The sequence below is a fragment of the Dipodomys spectabilis genome, unplaced genomic scaffold, assembly GCF_019054845.1.
Source record: "Dipodomys spectabilis isolate Male_0828 unplaced genomic scaffold, ASM1905484v1 ptg000120l, whole genome shotgun sequence".
Lineage (NCBI taxonomy): Eukaryota > Metazoa > Chordata > Mammalia > Rodentia > Heteromyidae > Dipodomys > Dipodomys spectabilis.
Window position 1 is genome coordinate 4,313,732 of NW_024870797.1, and position 21,614 is coordinate 4,335,345.

Genomic DNA, 21,614 nt, shown 5'->3' on the forward strand with positions numbered 1-21,614 from the left:
CCCTTAGGGGACAGATTAAAAGGCACATTTCAGGTGGCTAAAAAAAATCAAGAAGCAACAACATGAGAAACAGACCCATGATAGAAGGAACAGTAAAATACAGGAATTCAATCCTGTCTTTTGATAGGGTTACCACTCCGTGTCAGACACACAAGCATCCATAAAACTGGATTTTTCTTCTGGCATCATGCATTCTCCATACTTTCATAGTTCCCTCCAAACAGATAAAAAAAATACAGAATCTGATGAAAGAAGAATGTAAATAACAGTTTATAGTTCCAGTCTCACATCAGAGAGCTGGTCATAACCACTGGTGAAGATGAATGCCTTGGTGACACACTTAACCATCCTTTTTGCAAGGTAAGAATATACTTTTTGCCACATTTAAACACAGTGCTTATGGGGATTTGGGTATAATGGTTTCTTTTCTCATGTGGTAAGATAGTACCAAAGAATAAAGAAATTTTATTTCTCCTAACATCTCAGATGGTAACTTGATATCTTGACAAAAAGCCTAATTTTTGAGATTGAGTACCTGAAACCAGAAATAATATCATCTTAGCAAGGGAATAACTACCACAGTATCTAGAAGAGAACTATGAGAAGGACCATGATGAGGGTGAGGTTCTGAAAAGTACACAAAGATAATACAGGAGATATACAGTCTGTTTACTAGTGTCTATACCTGTGGCAAAAAGTGAATTTTATAACTAGGGATCACTGGAAAGAGTACTTAGCCTACAACTGGCATAGTCTTCAGCCTCTACTAACCATCTGGATTGCTTTATAATGTAGGACTGAGAAATTTAAAAGCATGTGTTAAGAATCATGTGATTTCTTCAGCATTGGTTAACTGCTGGAGGGATATTAAAACAGAATCTGGAAGGCAGAGTTCTCTCTAAACTCCAAGCGTCTGGCTTGTCTACTTGCTGCCCCTGGAAATAGAAACAAGATCCTAAGGAATAAGTAGGAACCTATGCATAAAACATGGCAAAGCCAGGCACTGGTGGCTCACGCCTGTAATCCTAGCTATGAAGGAGGCTGAGATCTGAGGATCACAGTTCAAAGCCAGCCCAGGTAGGAAAGTCTGTGAGACTTACCACCAGAAAACTGGAAATGGCACAGTGGCTCAAGTGGTAGAATGCTCTGAAGAGCTGAAGAACTGAGGAACAGTGCCCAGGCCCAGAGTTCAAGCCCCATGACTGACAAAAAACAAAAAACAACAACAAACACATTGAAAAACTCATCCGCTAGCAGAGAAGCCTGGAATGCACAGAAGTAGAGCTGCAAAGTAAAATCATCCCTGAAACAGACAAATGACTAGATAGGCCAAGTTGTAGACTATGAACTACTAGAGATTAGTTATCGGTCCTCTCTAAAACTCTGAATATTACCTTCAAGATCCTAAGCCATCCATGGTAGTAGTGCATGCTTAATTTCAGAACTATGGTACTGTAATCAAAGAAATATGAGTTCAAAGCAAGTTTAGCATATAGCAAGTCTTACATATGTACACACTAATGAATGTTTACATATTATTCTTACATAATTTTTATTGTAAAGGTGATGTACAGAGAGGGGTTATAATTACATGAATAAGTTAATGAGTATATTTTTTGTTGAATATTGTTACCTCCTCCCTCATTTTCTCCTACTTTCCTTCACTCCCTACTTCCCACCCCAAACAAGTTGTAAAGTTCATTTCCAATATAGTGTTTTGTGAGTTCACTGTTGCATGGGTTCACCAGTTGTCCTTTGTCTCATTATTTTGTTATTACCCTTCCCTTTCCCAAATCAGATAAACTAAACGTATATACAAGTGTGGGGGAGAGGGGAATGTTACTGGGAATGTGGCTTAGTGGTACATGCTTGTCTGGCATGTATGAAGCCCTGGGTTTGATGCCTCAGTACCACATAAACAGAAAAAGCTGGAAGTGGTGCTGTGGCTCAAGTGGTAGTGTGCTAGCCTTGAGCACAGAGAGTCTCAAAGACAGTGTCCAGGCTCTGATTTCAAACTCCAGATCTAGCAAAAAATAAAAATCAAATAAAATCTCTTAAAAAAAAAAAAAAAGACACAGGGTACCAAAATAAAAAATAGTGACAACAGGAGATAAGCCAACTGGAAAAAAATGAAAAAAAATAACTTCTTGCAGTATGTTAAACCCCCACACACAAACCCACACAATACTCTTATTTCCATATCTTCTGGTTTTAATGTTTTTTAAAATTGTAAAGATACTATACAGAGGGGCTATAGTTACATGAGTAGGGCAATGAGTACATTTCCTAACAAGCATTGTTACCTCCTCCCTCCCCAACTCCTCCCTCCCCCTCCACCGCCCACTCCCACATTGTAAAGTTCGTTTTCAACATAGCTCCTGTATATCTCATTGTTACAATAGGTCAACCTGCATCCCTATTTAAGCATTCTGCTAACCCTTCCATTCCCCAAACGACAAAAATGTATATACAAAATGCAGAAACACTAGAATCAAATACAGTGAAAACGGGTTATACCATGGGTTAAGAACTTACAAAAGATTGTTTCCATATCTTGGAGTTCATTTTTATTAGCATTTAGTGTGGCTAAGTGTACATAGCTATTGAACTATCGTGATCCTCTGCCAGTACTACTCTAGACATATACTAATTATTGCAAATCAGGGAAAACATGGAGCTTATGTTTCTTTGATCTGGTTTACCTCACTTAATAAGCTTTTTTTTCTCCAGGTCTTTCCATTTCCTTACAAATGGGGCAATGTCATTCTTTTTGGGGAAAGTGTAGAATTCCATTCTGTATATTTACCATACTTTCTTGATCCATTCATCTTCTGAGGGACATCTGGGTTGGTTCCATATCTTAGGTATGGCAAATAATGCTTCAATGAACATAGCTCTGCTGATAGCTTTAGTGAGGCCTTGTTTGTGACCCTTTGAGTAAATGCCCAGAAATGGGATTGCTGGAGCATAGGGTAGCTCTATGTTTAGTCTTTGAGAAACCACCATACTCCAGAGTGGTTGAACCAGTTCACATTCCCACCACATCCCCCACCAGCATCTTTTAGAATTTGTTAACTTGATAATAGCCATTTTAAACTGGGGTGAGAAGGAATCTCAAAGTTGTTTTGATTTGCATTTCTTTTATGGCCAAGGACATTGACATTTCTTAGTGTAGCCTAACTGGGATCCTGACTAGTACCACAAAACATGCCCATGCTCCAACAGCAACCCAAAAAAGAACTAAAATGAGAGCAAAGAAGAAATGGATAACAAAAGATTAAAGAAACGATGGCAGAATTGGCCAAAGCAATAAAAAGAGTAGCAATAACAATTTCAGAAGAAATAACAAAGTAATTCCAAGACCTAAAAAAAATATATAGAAATAGTACATATGCCTTTAAAAGATGAAATTAACACTTGGAAAATCCATATGGAAAACATAAATAGATTTCTACAATGCAAATCACAATGGGAACCATAGGTAACAGAATGAATGGGATGGGAAGCAGACTATAAGTAGTTAAAGACAGGAGGTGGAGAAGAGAGTCATAGATATGGGGAAAAACACTCAAATTATTAAAGGGAAGCCCAGGAACTGTGGACAATGCTAAGAATAATTGGGATTGATAAAGGAGAGGAATACCCTTATTCAATAAGATTACTAGAGAAAATTTCTCCAATCTCAAGAGAAAACTTCACCCACATAACAGACACATACAGAACACCTAGAAGACAGGATGCTAGAAGAAACACTTCTAGACACATCATAGTAAAGACAGTAGACCTGAATTGCAAAGAGTTGATTTTAAATGCTGCAAAGTAAAAGATGGAGCTATAGTACAATGGAAAGAAAATTAGAATCACTGTAGATCTCTCCAAACAAATCCTCAATGCAAGGAGAGCCTGGAAAAGTACCATCCAAGCCCTGAAAACCAATAACTGCCAGCCCAAACTGATATATGCGGCAAAACTATCATTCACATTCAATGGAGAAACTAAAATTTTTAATAATAAAAAATTGAAGGAATTCATGAACAAGAAGCCAACACTACAAAAACAAAAACAAAAAACTAAATGGAGGAATATAGCCCAAAGAAAATCAAGAGCAGGGAACCACATCAGACAGAAACCTAATGGCGAGTTCACTTTATTAATATAAAATGCCCTTCTTTTTCTAATTGTAAATTGTAATTTTTTTAATTGTGACAATACAGTACAGAGGGGTTACAATTACATGGGCAGGCAATGAGTACATTTATCAAGCATTATTGCCTTTTCCTTTGTTTCTCCTTCCCATCCCCCATCTCCCCCCACCCCCCAAGTTGCCAAAGGTTCAAATCAGCTTGAATAATTTGGGATGGAGTCTGTGGGATTCTTTACATACAAGATCATATCATCTGTAGAGAGAGAGTTTTACTTCATCTTTCCCTATTTGGATCTCCTTTATGTTTGCATCTTGTTTTCTTGCTGTAGCTAGGCATTCAAATACTAAATTGCAGAGAAGTAGAGAGAGTAGACATCCTTGTCTCGTTCCTGAGTTAAGAGGAAATGGCTTTAGTTTTTCACCATTAAGTATAATGCTGGCTGTAGGTTTGTCATATACAGCCTTTATTGTATTGAGAAATGTTTCCTGGATTCATAGTTTTTCAGAGCCTTCATCATAAAAGGGTGTTGGATCTTGTCAAATGCTTTTTCTGCATATTGAGATAACCATGTGGTTCTTATCCTTGCTCTTATTGATGTGATGAATTATATTAATTGATTTGCGAATATTGAATCTGCTTTGCATCCTGAAATGAATCCTGTTTGATTGTTTTGATTGATTTTTTGGATGAATTGTTGAAGTCAACTGGCCAAAATTTTGTTGAGAAGTTTTCTATCAATGTTCATCAAATGGGTCTATAGTTCTCTTTCTTTGATGAGTCCCTGTCTTGTTTGGAATGAGAGTTATGATGGCTTCATAGAATGAGTTCAGTAGTAAACTTTCAATTTCATTGAAGAGTTGGAGGAGTATTGGTGTGAGCTCAGCTTTGAAGGCATTGTAAAATTCTGCTGTAAAACCATCTGGTCCTAGACTCTTCTTAGCTGGGAGGTATCTTATAGCTGTTTCTATTTCAATGCTTGATATGGGCCTGATAAGATGGTTTAACTCTTTGTAATTGTAATTTCTAATTGTATTGATCTAATATCAGTAATACTACCCCAGCCTGTTTATGAGGACCATTTTCTTGGAAGACTGTTCTAGCCTTTCACTTGTTAATAGTTAATATTTCAAAGCCTCAAGACAATAATTAAAGACAAGAAAAGACAGGAATTGTTGCAGATTAGGTAAATTTAGTGGACAGGAAAACTAAGAAGGCTAGATTAGATTTTGTGATGGAAATTAAATGATGGTGAGTATTAATAAAGCCAATGAACTAAAGCAATTTAAAGCATTGCATCTCTTGATACTTACATGGATGTTATTGTAAAGTTTTAGGCAAGAAAAGGACCACACAGAGAGGAATTAAAAGATTGACAGTAAAGTTTATTGGTATGTGATCCCAGTCAAACTCCCTTGTTGGTATTAGAGAGGTTGCACTGAGTTTAGTTGTAGGAGAGTTTTTATAGGTGGCATAAAAGCAGAACTTGTAGTAAGCAAAGACTTGTAGCACGTATCTTGTTTTGCTGGTTTGAGTGGTTTTAGGCCAGTGTACTTCAATAAGTGGTTGACTTGGTGTTTTTGATAGGGATGTAGTCTTTTCCCCTTCATTTCCATGTCTGAAATGCCTTGAACAGAACTTTAAACTCAAAATAATCAATCTTTACATCTTATATCAATGTCTATGTCTGTCACCTGAGGTGTATGAACTTAATCTGAGCTTTCCAACTGTGGAATCTCATAATGTCAAGAGCTAGGAACACTCTTTTTTCACTGAGCATCACAAAGTTGACTTTGCTGCACAAACCTAGTACAGAATAAATTGGACACCATTATGAAGTCTTTCTCAGCAGCCCCTTGTTTTTCCTAACGGCCTGATATTTTTCTTGGCCACTTACTTCCTCTAGCCACCTGACAGTTATGTTGATTTTCAGCCCTAGGAGTTGCTCTTTGAAATCTTATTGTAAGTTATATTAATCTAAAATTATCTCAAAATGCAAAGTTAAGGAACTATGCTTCCCCAAAGTCCCTTAAGTAGACTATTGGAAACTTTAGTGGTTTGAGAGGGCACAAACATCACAAATTTGGAATGTAATATGATATTGAAATTAGTTATCATGATCCTTACAGAAATCCTTTTACTCTCTAACTTACATTCTTCAAAGTACACCTATGTCTCAAACTTGGAACCAATCAGTTAGTGGTTGGTGGCCTTTGTGTCTTGGCAGATACTTATTTAGTATCTGGAGAAAATTTATACCAGCAAATATACCTTCATGTTGTTATTTTGCTGCTTGTATTTATTGAATTTGCGTTTTTGTTATCATCTTTGTATTATAGCATGCATTCTTCTCATAACCATGCATCAATAGCTTCAGAGATTTGTAAGGGTATAAAAGTTAAGACAGAAATATTAATTTACTCAGAATTGCTAACACAAATGTAAACTGAGAAGACTAATCCATTAAAAAAAAAAAAAATGGAGCCGGGTGCTGGTGGCGCTGGCTGTAATCCTAGCTACTCTGGAGGCTGAGATCTGAGGATATCAGTTCAAAGCCAGCCCAGGTAGGAAAGTCCGTGAAACTCTTATCCTCAATAAACCACAAGAAAACCGGAAGTGACACTTATAGCATAAGTGGTAGAGCACTAGCCTTGAGCTGAAGAGCTGAGGGACAGCTCCCAGGCCCAGACTTCAAGCCCAGGCCCAGAGTTCAAGCCCCAGGACCAACAACAACAACAACAACAAAAGCTGAATTTTAATAATTTGTTGCATTAGTATGTTGTCTAAGATGAAACTTTGCAAAGAATTGCTGCAAGAACTATGATGTTTTCTTTAATGACATTTCCACAGAATGTTTTGGGACATATTGAGTAAACTAAGGGTATGAATTTTAAAAAAATTACCACATACTTTGTGTCTAGAAACTTAGACTTAGTTGTGTAAATTTGGAAAACAAATTCTTTTTTTTTTTCAGGCTAGGAGTCTTTATTGCTGTATGGCATCTGCATCCAGCTCACAGAGCTTAAAAATGCAGCCCCAATATAAATTAAATTCTAACAGTCTTCATTTGCTCACTAATAAAGTGGGGGAAATGAAATACTTAAGTCACAGCAGCAGTGAAAAATAATACTTAGAACAAATACAAGGTTTCAATAACTATTTTATAAGAAGAAATACTGTTATTGCTTTTGCTGTTATTGCTACTATATTAATGTGAAATTGGAAAAATTACCTGTAACACTGTGCCTTAGCAATATTTAACAGTGTTCTTAGCAATATTTGACTCCTGCCTTGGGACTCAAGTGAGAGGGTAGCATCTACTCAATTTTTCATATTTATTTTTAAGCCATACACAAAAAAAATGTAATACTTAAAAAAGATTATATTTTCTCTTCCTTCCTTCCCTCCTTCCTTCCTTCCTTCCTTCCTTCCTTCCTTCCTTCCCTCCTTCCTTCCTTCCTTCCTTCCTTCCCTCCTTCCTTCCTTCCTTCCCTTCTTCCTTCCTTCCTTCCCTCCTTGCTTCCTTCCTTCCCTCCTTCCTTCCTTCCTTCCTTTCTTTCTTTCGTCAGTCGTGGGGCTTGAACTCTGTGCTTGTGAGCTGTTCCTGCACTCTTCAGCTCAAGGCGAGTGATCTACCGCTTGAGCCACAGCACCACTTCCCATTTTCTAGTGGTTTATTGGAGATAAGAGTCTCATGGACTTTCCTGCCTAAACTGCCTTTGAACCGCAATCCTGAGATCTCAGCCTCCAGGGTAGCTAGGATTACAGGTGTGAGCCACCAGCGACCAGCCTAAAAGATTATATTTTCGTAGTCATTGAAATTGCAAAAAAAAAAAAAAACAGAACAAAACCAAAAAACAGAAAAGGAAGAAAAATACCACAACAGACTTTTGATGCCAACAGTTATAAAGCTATAATTTGTATTTATTTGCCAATTTCTTCAAAACCCTCTCAATATTTCATAACTTCTTAAGTCTGGGTTTGGGGTTACATTCAGTTCACAGGCTCTCTTCAAATTCCATGTTAACTATCAACTATCTAGGACATTTAGAAATGTCTGACAGTTTTGGTGATTCACATCAGGAGAGAAGTTATGGATTCTACAATTTTCATTACACACCTTTCCTATTCCCAGTAGAACCCAACTCCAGGTATCATCACTGCCAAGATTAAGAAACGCTGACTGGCTTCACCAGTTACAAGTTGAAAGGAACTCTAATCTTGAAATATAGTTATTTTCCTGTGAGTATACATGAGCTGATTTTATAGATACTGTTGACTTGGAATTTGTTGTGCTCATTAATAGGCACTTGCTGCCTCATTCTCCTGCTGATGCCACTCCCTCTTATTGCTACTTCTTGTCTTCTTAGTGTTGCCAGTCAAACTCTTCTACTGTCTTTCCTGTACTTTCCCCTTTGAATTTTGACAATTTATGAACAAATGTTTGCATGGTTTCAGGGAATGAAAACTTTCAAAGGAAGGAATGTATTTACATAGTAGACGAAAATATAAGCTTTAGACATATTTTGAGATACTAAAATTTATGCTTTATTTTAAATAAGCAAATGAATGCACAGCAATATTGTGTAGATTTAAGAAATCTCTTCAAGGAAATGGTTATCAGACTTTCCAAAGGTACAAGCCCTCAGTTCAGATCTTTTGGTGACTTTTAGCCACAGCCACAGGCACCACTTTGTTTCTCTTTTTCAATGAACATGTCTCAAACATAAACATGGTTGCACTAAAGAGTGAGAAGGCAGCTGTTAGTATCCCTAGTGGGAAAACATGAGAGAAGTGTTTCTTTATCAGTGCCTCCTTTTCAACAGGAAAAGTACTTGGAAAGTCAAGGGTAGTTTGGCCATAAAACTCCACAGCATAGTTCCAGCTCACAGCACCTACTGTACAAACACTGCTGAGGACAAGAAAGAAGATAGAGATGTTGTAACAAGATCGCAGGAAATGTGGATATGGGGCTTTAATCCAGCTGACCAACGTAGCCTCTGTGCTGAAAACTAGGACTACTGACTTCATAAAATTAGCCAACAGTATCATGTCCTGCCCATACTGAAGTTCAGGTGAAATAATCCAGCTTGCATTGATACTGCTGTGCATTGGCAATTCAACCACTGAACCAGAGATGTTAAATTTTTGATAATAATAAGCTTCCCAGAGTCCAATGAACACAAATTGGACAATATTGCTGTCAAATTCCCACATTCGCCAGGATCTGCTCTTTGCTAAGCTTAGGCCAAAAGCCCATGCCACATAAGTGCAAAGGAGGCCAGTCAGTTTGCAGATCCAGTGCTTCACTTCAGAAACACTGTAGACACAGTTGAGAAGGCATGGAGTCAGGACAGGAACACCAAAGAAAGCCAAGGAGAGAAATAAGAACAGGTATCATGGATTAGACAGTGCTAAATATCTAGTTTCAGTTAAACATTCTACATACATAATGGTATTTTAAATATTTTAGATAAAAATAATAGAATCCTTAAAGCAATGACTATTATACAAGTATCCATTTGTAAGATGTTCTGGGTATATAGCTCAATGAAAGAGCCTAGCACATGCAAGACCCTGAATTATATCCACAGCCACACCAATATACATATATGTACATATAATATGTGTATATGTGATATTTGTAATATATATCATATGTATATTTCATTTCCAATGTCTTTTTAAAAAGCAACTCCAATTCTGAAAATAGTAAACCCAGATTTACAAAATTATGTAGAGATGCTTATTTCAGTATCTTTTGCCATAGAAAAAAGTTGGAAATAACCTTTGTTTCTAAAGAAATGCCCAAATAAATCATGGTATCAGCAAAATTATAGTGGAATATATGTCTGGTTCAGTGACTCACACCTGTAATATTGCAGAGATCAGGAGAGTTTTTCAAATCTAGCCCAGTCCATACCAAATGTTTGTGAGATTCAAAGTCATGGACATGGAAGTTACAATTGTCATACCTGCTACATGGGAAGAATAAGTAGAAAAATTTCCATCAGAGATCGTATATAAAGAATAACTAGGTAGGGCTGCGAAGGTGGCTCAGTGGTAGAGCGCTTGCCTTGCATGCCTGAGGCCCTGGGTTCGATTCCTCAGCACCACATAAGCAAAAAGAAAAAAAAAAAGCTTGAAGTGGCGCTGTGGCTCAAGTGGTAGAGCGCTAGACTTGAGCTGAAGAGCTGAGGGACAGCGCCCAGGCCCAGCGTTCAGGCCCCATGACCAGACCCAAAAAAAAAAAAAAAAAAAGAATAACTAGGTAGAGAAGGCTTACACCTGAAATTCTAGCCATCTAGATCCAAGGATCTAGGAAAGACTCATCACCAGTTCAGCAAAAAGCCAGAGGTAGAGCTTGGCTCAAGTGGTAGACCACCATTCTTGAGCAAGAAAGCTAAGACACAGTGCCCCAGCCTTGACTCTTACTGGAAAACACACATACATACACAGCAGAAAGGACTGAAGATGTGGTTCAAGTGATATATGACTGCTTAATAAGCATTAAACCTTGAATTCAAAACTCCAGAACCACAAAAAAAGAATGAGTCAATCTATACAAACTTTAGGCAGATACAGTATTTTGTGTTTTCCTCAAGAAAACAAATTCTGATTTTCTTTATTTGTACAATTAGGTTCTTATATATTTTAACTTTAAAACATAAATGCCAAGAAGTACTTCTAAGCATATCAGTGGAATAGAGTACTTTCATCCTTATCTATATAATTTTCTAAAATTTGTTTTTAGTGAAAACTGTCTGTTACTTTACAATTAAAGCAAGTATGGCCATTAACTATTTTATGCATGACTTACTCAAATCTCCTACTTTGGATAGTAGAACCTCTATTAATTATAGCTTCAAATACAGTAATATATATATATACGTATATATATATATATATATATATATATATATATGTTTTTTTTTTTTTCTGGTCATAGGGCCTGAACTCAGGGCCTGGGCATTGTCCCTCAGCTCTTCAGCTCAAGGCTAGCACTCTACCACTTGAGCCACAGCGCCACTTCCGGCTTTTTCTGCTTATGTGGTGCTGAGGAATCGAACCCAGGGCCTAATGCATGCAAGGCAAGCACTCTACCACTGAGCCACCTTCCCAGCCCACAGTAATATATTTTATGAGAATTAATACAACATAATGAAGAAAAGCTTATATTTCACATTTGTAGTAAGAAGTAACTTATTTAAATCTTTGTCAATATAAATCTTTGTGTTAGGGATATCAGAAAATTATGGTCCAAGAATATCCCCCAAATTTGAAAGATTTATGGAAGACTTATCTTGTTAATTACCTATATATCTTGGACATGAATTCACACATTTGGATGATGGGAGAATCACCAATGTTCTTCACAGCAGTAGAAAATGTTGAACAGGGAAGGGAATTGTCCAGCCAACCTGAAAAGATTCCCAGAAAGAGATGAACCATCTATATGAACCATCTAAAGTACTGTTATACAGATTGTGAGGTCAAAGCAAAGCTTCACACATTTCTTTCACGTGTCCCATTTGTGCTGTGTAAGTTAAGGTGTAATCCAAATACTTCAGGAATATTACATTTAATTACATTATTTCTTACATTTATTTATTTATTTGGGTCTGGTCGTGGGGCCTGAACTCTGGGCCTGGGCGCTGTCCCTCAGCAATTCAGCTCAAGGCTAGCGCTCTACCACTTGAGCCACAGCGCCACTTCTGGCTTTTTTCTTTTTGCTTATGTGGTGCTGAGGAATTGAACCCAGGGCCGCAGGCATGCAAGGCAAGTGCTCTACCACTGAGCCACCTTCACAGCCCCCACACTTTTTACATTTAATCCCATGACAATCCAAGGATGATCACTAATGATCCCCACATCATTAAAGTGAAAACTCAGACAAGTTAAATAACAAATTGAAGTTCGGTAAGTTACATGGACCAAAAGAGCGATACAGAAAAATGAAATATAGGATATTGGACATTTTAAACTTCAAAATTTAAACTTAGAATTCTCAAACGATAAACATTTCTAATTGTGGACATGTGCTCAAAAGTCTAGAATAGATAGCTTCATGGCATTTTTCAGAGCTACCAAAGCAAAAATCTGCCTGTACAAAGATGGATGAATGGATAATCAAGGGGTCATTAGATAACAGTCTAAGTGTAGACAGTTCTGACACAGGCTATGCCCTGGATGAGCCTTGAAGGCTTAATGATAAGTATAATGAGCCAGTCACCAAAGAGCTATCTATTCCTTAAACTTGAAGTGCCTGTAGGAGGAATTTTTGGAGCCAGAGTACAATGTTGGTTGCTAGGGCCTTAGGAGAGGAGGGGTAATGGAGTGATTTGCCAACATTTCATTTGGCAGAGATGAAAATGTTCTAGGGATTAGTTTATAAGCTTAATGAACATACTGTTTATTAAGATACTTTAACATGACTAAGATGGTTGGTGCTATATATTTGACTCTAGTAAAACTTTATCATCAAAGCACTTCACAAAATGCAAAGAGGTATTTGATTTTTTAAAGGAAGGACACCCTCTAGAGTGGTAACAATATCTTTTAGTTTCAAGTTAACCTTTTACTTTGCTCATATACATTCAAGTTTTTGGTGTTTACAGTAAGCAAATATATGACAATAGAAATGATGTTTACAATAGAAGGAGTTAACATTCATACTAAAAGTGACATTTAGATAGTTTTAGGTAAAAATACTAACTAGTCAAGTTAATAATGCAAAAAAATATAATGGAGATCCTGTATGTCACAAGATAGCTTGATATGACCTCTTTCAGGGGACCATTTGTTAATAATGAAGCTTTTTATAAAGACCAAGATATTATTTAAGGAATGCCTAACAAGTTTTTAGGATCTCTGATGCTTACAAATGATAGTAATGGCCAGATGAAAGAAAAATAAAACATTTCCATGACTGCCAGGGCTGGTTGGTAAATTTTTTTTTTTTTGAACATGAAATGTCATTGTGTTTATTTGCATCACCTTCAATTTCTTTTCTTTTCTTTTCTTTTTTTTTTTTGGTTGGTAAATTCTTAGTGAACAAATTCTAAGACATAAAATTTGCATCACATACTGACTTTATGGGTACATAGTACTTTTCCCTTTTTGTTCTTCCCATCTTCACCATTCTCCTCAGCCATGATTCTTCTGCTTTGTTGCAGACTTAAAAACCTTGGAGCCAGCTGATCATAGACCAAAACTAAATGAACTAAATACATCTTTTTTTTTTGAATTCAGTTTTTCTTATTTTGTTACACCATTGAAAAACTTACACAATTACCTGACCGATAACCATAGCCCTAAAACATCTGAAAAATGTTCAACTTCATTAATAAATGAGATACAATTTCTCATCTATCATATTGAACTACTTGTAATTCCTATTCTTTCTTTTTTTTTTGCCTGTCCTGGGGCTTGAACTCAGGTCCTGGGCATTATCCCTCAGCCTTTTTGTGCTCAAGGTTAGTGTTCTACCACTTGAGTCACAGTTCTACTTCTGTCTTTTTCTGAGTATTTATTTATTAGAGATGAGAGTCTCACGGACTCCAGCATCCTCAATTTCATCCTCTACCACTGGTGCCTAGCCTATTTCTATTCTTTACAATGTATTCTTTTGACAAGGTTGTGAGGAAGCAAGACATTCTAATGGATAGCTCAGGAATATGCAAAATGGATCACCATTCTGGTCACAGTATTAGCAATTACCAAAATTAGACAGCTTGAATCATAGCCTACTAGTAGAAAGTACCTGTAGTTACTATCCAGAAAAATTGCAGATTCTTCACCCTTTTTGTGTGTGTGTGGTCGGGGGGGAAGAGGGGGGGGACGGGAGATAGGGGTGGAGTTGGGGGGAGAGTCATCGGGCTTTAATTCTGGGCCTGGGTGCTGTTCCTTAGTTCTTCAGCTCAAGGTTAGCACTCTAGTACTTGAGCCATAGTGCCACTTCCAGTTTTCTGGTGGTTAATTGATGAGTCTCACAGACCTTCCTGCCCAGCTGGTTTTGAACAATGATCCTCAGATTTCAGCCTCCTAAGTAGACAGGATTACAGGGCCTCATGCATGTCTACAACTGAGCTAGTTTCCAGCCCTGATTTTTTTTTTTTACTACGTGTGTGTGTGTGTGTGTGTGTGTGTGTGTGTGTGTGTGTGTGTGTGTGTGTGTGTGTTGTGGGGCTTGAACACTGGATCTGGCACTGCCCCTCAGCTCCTCAGCTCAAGGCTAGGGCTTTACCACTTGAACCACAGTGCCACTTACGGTTTTCTGGTGGTTAATTGGAGGTGAGAGTCTCATGAACTATAGTCCTCAGATCTCCATCTCCTGAGTAGCTAGGATTACAGAAATGAGCCAATGATACCGGGCCATTTTTTTTTTTTACTATTAAATATTGTGTTCTACCTTGTTTGACGTAGACTTTAAAAATATGTGTAATATTGATCTAATAAATTGGAGTTAATTTTTACTTTTAAGCTCTATTCTTTCCCATCATAGGCATTTTAAACTTTGCTTTATTTTCCAGTATTTTCTTTTGAAAATATGGTATGTTTATTTTTATTTCATCTGTTACAAAACGCCATTGTGGTATTTATATATTATTTGGGTTCTTGTTTTTCTACTTAATAATAAATTCCTGAAAATAACTTTATATCAGTATGTAGAGATCTTAAAGTAACTGAATAAAATGTATTACCGTGTTACGTGAAATCTTATTTTTATACATATACACATTGTATAATTCTTAAATTAGGTTAAATATTATCTCCTTTTCTAACTTTTTACTGTATTGTTATCTATAATCAACCTACTATTCAGTATCATATCAGAAATAGTTACTCTGATCTAACTTTTACCCCAAACTTCCTTCCCCTTGACATTTTTCTCCTTGCATAGTATTCTATCATGTGAATGTACTCTAAATGATTAGTTTAAATATATACATGTCTGTTCAGATAGTCTTGTTTTATATTTTGTGTTAACTCTATTTATGGAATTGATTCATACCAGGCTGGATAAAAGGGTGAATGAGCCCAGCACTAGTGGCTCACATCTGTAATGAGATCTGAGGATTGTGTTTCAAAACCAGCTAGGGCAGGAAAGTCTGTGAGATTCTTATCACCAATTAACTTCTAAAGAGCTCTAGAAGTAGAGTTACAGATATAAGGGGCAGTGCCCAGCTCAGCTCATGCTCTAGCATTGTCCCAATCAAAATGATAATAACCTGCTGTTATAACAGGTAATGTAAATAAATATGCTTTAATGTCAACATTTCTTAAGTTTTGTTACATTATATTAATGTTAACTGTACCATTTGTTAATTAGGAAAATCATTTTCCTAGAATAAATTTCATTGACTAAGAATTCCTTGAGGTAATATTATGATGGTCTTGAAAAACGTACTCTTAGCTGAGTGTTGTGGTTCACACCTGTAATGCTTGCTGCATAGGAGGTGCTATCAGAAGACTCATAGAAAATCTCAGGGAAACCCTCTCTGAAAAACAAAGTAAATACAAAATGGCTGGAGTTATAACTCAACCCAGTGCTATAGCATGAAGTCCAGACTTGATGCCATCTACTATTAAAAAAGAAAGAAAGGAAGGAAAAAAGAAAGAAAATAAAATTTACAGTTTCTTTTTCTTTTTTTTTGTGGCAGTATGAGGGCTTGAACTCAGAGCCTCAGGCAGGTATTCTATATGTAAGCCACATCTGCAGATATTTTTTCAGTGGTTTGTTTGCTTTTTTCTGTCGATGCCAGAATCTTGATAGGTTTTGGAATTTATGGCTGGCAGTTCATCATTTGAGTCATGCTTTGTGTCTGGCTTATGGGCTGTATAGAATATTAAAGATTTTTCTTCTCAGGCTTGCTTTAAACCTTGATCCTCAGATCTCAGCCTCCTGAGCAGCCACAATAAGTAGCACTTACTTTTAGGTTTCCTGTCATATTTCTGATTGACATGTACCATCATGCCCAGCTGATCTAGAAATGTGATCTTCTTTACTGAGCCTTTCATGTAGTTACAGTAATATATGTACATCAACAAGACCAACTGTTGAGGTCTCATAAACTTTTCTTCCCCAGCTAGCCATGAAAGTGCATACCTATCAGTTTCAACCTCCTATGTAGGTAGAATTATGGCACTTTTTGTCCCAATATTGGGGTTTGGATTTAGGACCATAGATCTTGCTTGTTTGCTCAAGGCTGGTATTATACTAGTTGAACCATACCTTTACTTCATCTTTTGGCAACTTTATTGGAGATATGAGTCCAGGCTGGCTTTGAATGTCAATTCTTACATCTCAGCCTCCTGAGTTTCTAGGAAAATTGGACCTTGGGTATTTGAGTAATTCATTTTTAGAGTAGTAGCAATATGGTTATGAGAAGGACAAGAAAAGTTGTTTTGTTTGTAGTACTAAGGTTTGAACTCAGGGTCTTGTGTTGGCCTTACAACAAGCAACACCCTCCAGCTCTTCTTACTATAATTATTAATTATACAGTATCCAAGGATGGGATTTAAAATCTATTTACTATCCATGACTTCTGATAGATGGCCTTACAAGTATGCACCACCACATCCAGCTAGCTTTGAAATGGAATTCTATAATTTTTCATTTGTTGTCTTCAGATGGCATTTTTTTCATCTCTGCCTCCCTTATAGCTGGCACAATTATGTGTCATCATGCCTGTTCCAATCTTTATTTTCAAAACACATATTGAGTCTTCTACCACAGATCCTGTGGCTCTAGGTCTTTTAATAAGGGACACAAATGACCAAGAATAAAAGAAGTTAAGGTTTTTTGTTTTTTTCCCCCATCATGGGGCTTGAATTCTGGGCTTGGACTCTGTCCTTCAGCTCAAGGCAAGTGCTCTTCCACTGTGTCACAGCACCATTTTCAGTTTTCTGGAAGATGAGTTGAAGATGAGTCTCATGGACTTTCCTGCCCAGGCTAGCTTTGAATCCTGAGTTTAGCCCCCTGGTTAGCTAGGATTTTAGGCATGAGCCACCAGCACCTACCATGTTAAAGATACAACATTGTCATGCAAGAAAATTTTGGGGTTGTATTTGTTTGCTATTACTGGAGTTTTAACTCAGGGCCTCATACTTGGTGTTATTGCTTGCTTTACTACTTCAGTCACACATCTAGTTTGGCTTTTTACTGGTTGGAGAACTTGTGAACTTTTCTGTACTGCTTTGCTTTGAATTGTGATATTCCAGATCTCAGCTTCCTGAGTATCTGGGAAAACAGGTAAAAGCCACAAATGGCACTTACAAATTGCACTTTTTTCACATTTTTAAACAGAATCAAAATTTAAACACATGTGAGCAAAAGGATATGTCTGAAGTTTGGTTTAAAATACTTAGAAAAAATAAATTTAAAAAAAAGTGAGGAGGAGCAAGGTGCTTGTGGCTATTTTTTAAAAAATAATCCTAATCACTCCTTTTTCTGTTCAACACAATACACAGGCTGGGGACCATTCTTCCTGTAAAGGAATTTTATCATCTCCCTTCTTTGCCTGGTGAGTCCCAGGGGGGGCCAACCCACGCCCTTGGAAAAGGATCATGCTGACTCTTAAATCTTGTTTGGAACATCAGCTATCCATCCATAGCTGGATATAGACTGTGCAGTTAAACACAGAGCATAAGAGAAAATGTAAAATTCCCCCAGGCTCATGTAGCTTACTATTGTAATCCTGACTACTCAGAAGGTTTGGATCTAAGGATTATGATTTAAAATCATCCTGAAAGGAAGGAAGGAAAAGACATAATCAGTATGATAAAATCTTGAGAATGATTGAATCTTGTAATGAGTGTAGGAGGAGACTTAGTAACATTTGCACTTTTTCACATTTTACAATACTTTCAGAGACACTCTTATGTTGTTAGGAAAATCCACTTTGTGTGTGTGTGTGTGTGTGTGTGTGTGTGTGTGTGTGTAGTGCTCCTGATGTTTGAATGCAGGGACTTGAGAGCAATATTCCTGAGCTTCTTTTGATCAGGCTAGTGTTCTACTACTTGAGCCACAAATGACTCTTCGGTAATTTATTGGAAATGGGCATTTCATAGCAAGCCTGGGCTGGCTTTAAACACAGTTCTCAGATCTCAGCCTCCTAAGTGGTTAGGATTACAGGTGTGACCTGGGACCATGCTAAGATCCAAATTTATTTAGCTTAAGTAACAGAGGGACATGTGAGAAATTAACATACTTGTTTCCATACTGGGTTTATTGTATTTATTTTATCAAAAAGTTATTAAAATTCAGATCAGTTGGTGGGTAGACATTTTTAAATGAGTGCCTAATTCAACCAATGGCCCAGTAAACAAATTCAAACACAAAGATAATAACTCAGTTTGCCTATTTCTATTCCAAGGCATCTTGTCCATTGTCATAAGTCCTTAAAAATGTTTGAGAGAACATCTCATTAATATCCTCTGGGTATATTGGATTTGTAGATCCAACACAATTGAAAACTGATTTTCAAACATCAGGGTGCACTTGGATGTCTGGGGGAAAACTGTAAGACAGAAAAGTTGTGCCACTTAATAAAAATAAGAAGGCAGCTAGAGTTGCCACTAGAGTGGCACTCCCAAATTCCTGACTATTTGGTTTGAAGGGAACATGGAAATATGGAGTAAAGTCAATCCCCTCCATGTTTGTGATGGAGTAGTAATTCCAGAGCACAGCAATGGAGACACATCCACTAGCAGTGATGTTCAGGATTCCTGAAATGACAAATAGATTGTAGGTGACATTCTTCTGAAGAATCCCCAGATAGACATTCTTAAGTGCCAAGATGACTAAGGCTCTCCCAAAGAGCCCAAGAATGTTTGTGGACAGCAGCAGGTGTTGACTAACACGAATATCAGGAGGGAGAAAAGTATCATAGTAGGTATATTGGTGGCACATTTTGACCTTGCTGGAGTTGTTGTCATGGTGGTAAACGCAGACTCTCCACATTCCTACCATGGCTATGCCAGAATAGGAGAGTGATGGGTTGTCCATGTACCATACTCGCCACTCCACGAGGCCCATGGAAATGCTGGAGAGGATCCATGCCACAGTAGCTACAGCAAAACCAGCTACTTGGCGATTGGCACTAGTGATGGGCAAGATCATGATGGCAGTCTACACAGGGCAACTGCAAACAAACATAGGGCATAATGAGGATGGGCTCCTTGGGCCTGGAACAGTTCCCCATTGAGGAGAAATACCAGGAAGAAAAGTCTATATTTTTTGAAAAAGGTGGTTTGATTTCCTGATCTGCTGCTGAGTTTGAAGTCAGAAAAAATAATAAAGAGACTGAAAAGCTTAAAAATATTTAAAAGCTTAAAATCAGTGATCATTAAGTCCCAAAACTAGTTAATTTATACAATATACATGCCATTGAGCTATATGCTAACAGTAAAGATAAAAATGAGTCATACAGATATACTATTTTAGGCCTTGGCTCTTAACATAAGATTTCAAGGTTCACTTGTATTGTAGGATGTCTGAGTTTTATCATCTTTAGTACTGAATAGTAAACTATTGAATAGGTATGCCATGGTTTATTTACTCATAAGTCTTAGACATTTAGATTTCTTCCCTGTTTTACCTATTATAAATAATGTCACTATAAAACTTGGTGTTGACACATATTCTTTCAAATGGACCATACAATATCTCATTGTTTAGAGACCACTCAACTATTTCAGTTGTATCATTTTTCATTCTCACTAGCAATGTATATGAAAGCCTCAGCTTCTTCTAAAAGCACAGTTGTTATTTTTAATATTTTAAATCATTTTTGTATATTAATTATATGGAGAAGTTTCATTGCTTTCTACACATGCATATAATGAACTTCAAATTACTCCCCTTGCTATTATTTTATTCTCTCCCTACTTTTATTTATTTTTTTAAATTTATTTTATTTTATTTGTGAACATACTGTACAGAGGGGTTACAATTACATGGGCAGGATAATGCGTACATTTCTTACCAAGCATTGCAGCCTCCTCCTTTGTTTACCCTTCACATCCTTTGTCTCTCCCTACTTTTAAAATGCACTTCAACAAGTTATTTTTACATATGCATATGAAATACTATGGTGACATTGTCCTATTTCATCCTTTTCTCCTACTTCTGATAGGTTCTTTTGTGTGTGTGTGTGTGTGTGTGTGTGTGTGTGTGTGTGTCTTAGGGCTTGAACTCATGGACTCTCCCTGAGCTTTTTTGCTCAAGGCTAGTGCTCTACCACTTGAGCCATAGCTGTACTTCTGTTGTTTTTGGTAGTTTCGTGTACATAAGAATCTCACAGGGGAAGAGGCACTGTAGCTCAAGTGGTAGAGTGCTCGCCTTGAGCTGAAGAGCTGAGGGACAGTGCCCAGGCCCAGAGTTCAAGCCCCACGGCCGACAAAAAAAAAAAAAAAGAATCTCATAGGCTTTCCTCCCTGAACCGGCTTCAAACTGTGATCTGTCCCCTGAGTAACTATGATTACAGGCATGTCTTGTCTGGTTCCTATCTTATAGAACATTCTTTGTGTGTGTGTGTGTGTGTGTGTGTGTGTGTTTAATTATGATAGACATCTAAGACTATGTAGTATTTTGTGTGTCTCACTCTGACTTACTTTGTTTAAAATGATGATTTCTAGTTTTTTGCATTATTCTTTTTTTTTTTTTTTTTTTTTTGGGTCCAGTCGTGGGGCCTGAACTCTGGGCCTGGGCGCTGTCCCTCAGCTCTTCAGCTCAAGGCTAGAGCTCTACCACTTGAGCCACAGTGCTACTTCTGGCTTTTTTTTTTTTTTTATTTTTGCTTATGTGGTGCTGAGGAATCGAACCCAGGGCCTCATGCTTGCAAGGCAAGTGCTCTACCACTGAGCCACCTTCCCAGCCCCGCATTATTCTTTAAATGACATTTTATTGTGATTTATGGCTGAATAATACATGTGTGTATATATCATATTTTTAAATCTAGTCTTGAGTTGAGGATACTAAGCCTGATCCATTGGTTATTGTTATACTGCGATAAACATTACTGTATAGGTATCTCTTAGATTTTATCAGATATATGGCCAGAAATAGTATTTTATACTTGTGTTATAGCACTATAAATACAATTATATGGTAGTTCTATTTTTAGTTTTCTGAGGACTCTCCATACTGATTTATGTAGTAGCTACAATAATTTCCATTTCTATAAATAATTCATAAGGGTTCTTCTTTTCCTGTGTGTTCACTATTTGTTGTTATTTTTATTGGTAACATAAACAGAATCTCAGCATATTTGTGTGTGTTTGTGGATGCATGTGGATACCCATAACAGGGCATACTTGAGGAACTTTGAGCTCTTAGTCAGCCTTTTATTCACAATTAGTGTTCTACAACTTGAGCTATGCCTCCAATTATGGCTTTTTGCCAATAAATTGAAGATAAAAATCTCTTAAATTTATCTCATGATGTTGGCTTCAAATAAACATCCTCAG

At 37.1% G+C, this 21,614-nt stretch overlaps 2 protein-coding genes across 2 annotated transcripts; both read right to left on the reverse strand.

Moving 5' to 3' along the window:
* Positions 1–8,792: 8,792 nt before the first annotated feature.
* On the reverse strand, positions 8,793–9,521 carry LOC122115542 (the record flags this gene model as incomplete). The annotated part of the gene is made up of 1 exon (XM_042689027.1): positions 8,793–9,521. A coding segment is annotated over one exon (729 nt), but the record flags the coding sequence as incomplete, so codon positions are not given.
* A 9,106-nt stretch (positions 9,522–18,627) lies between these two features.
* LOC122115547 (claudin-34-like) lies at positions 18,628–19,266 on the reverse strand. Its single transcript, XM_042689036.1, has one exon. The coding sequence runs from the start codon at positions 19,264–19,266 to the stop codon at positions 18,628–18,630; it is 639 nt and encodes a 212-aa protein (XP_042544970.1).
* Positions 19,267–21,614: the final 2,348 nt, after the last annotated feature.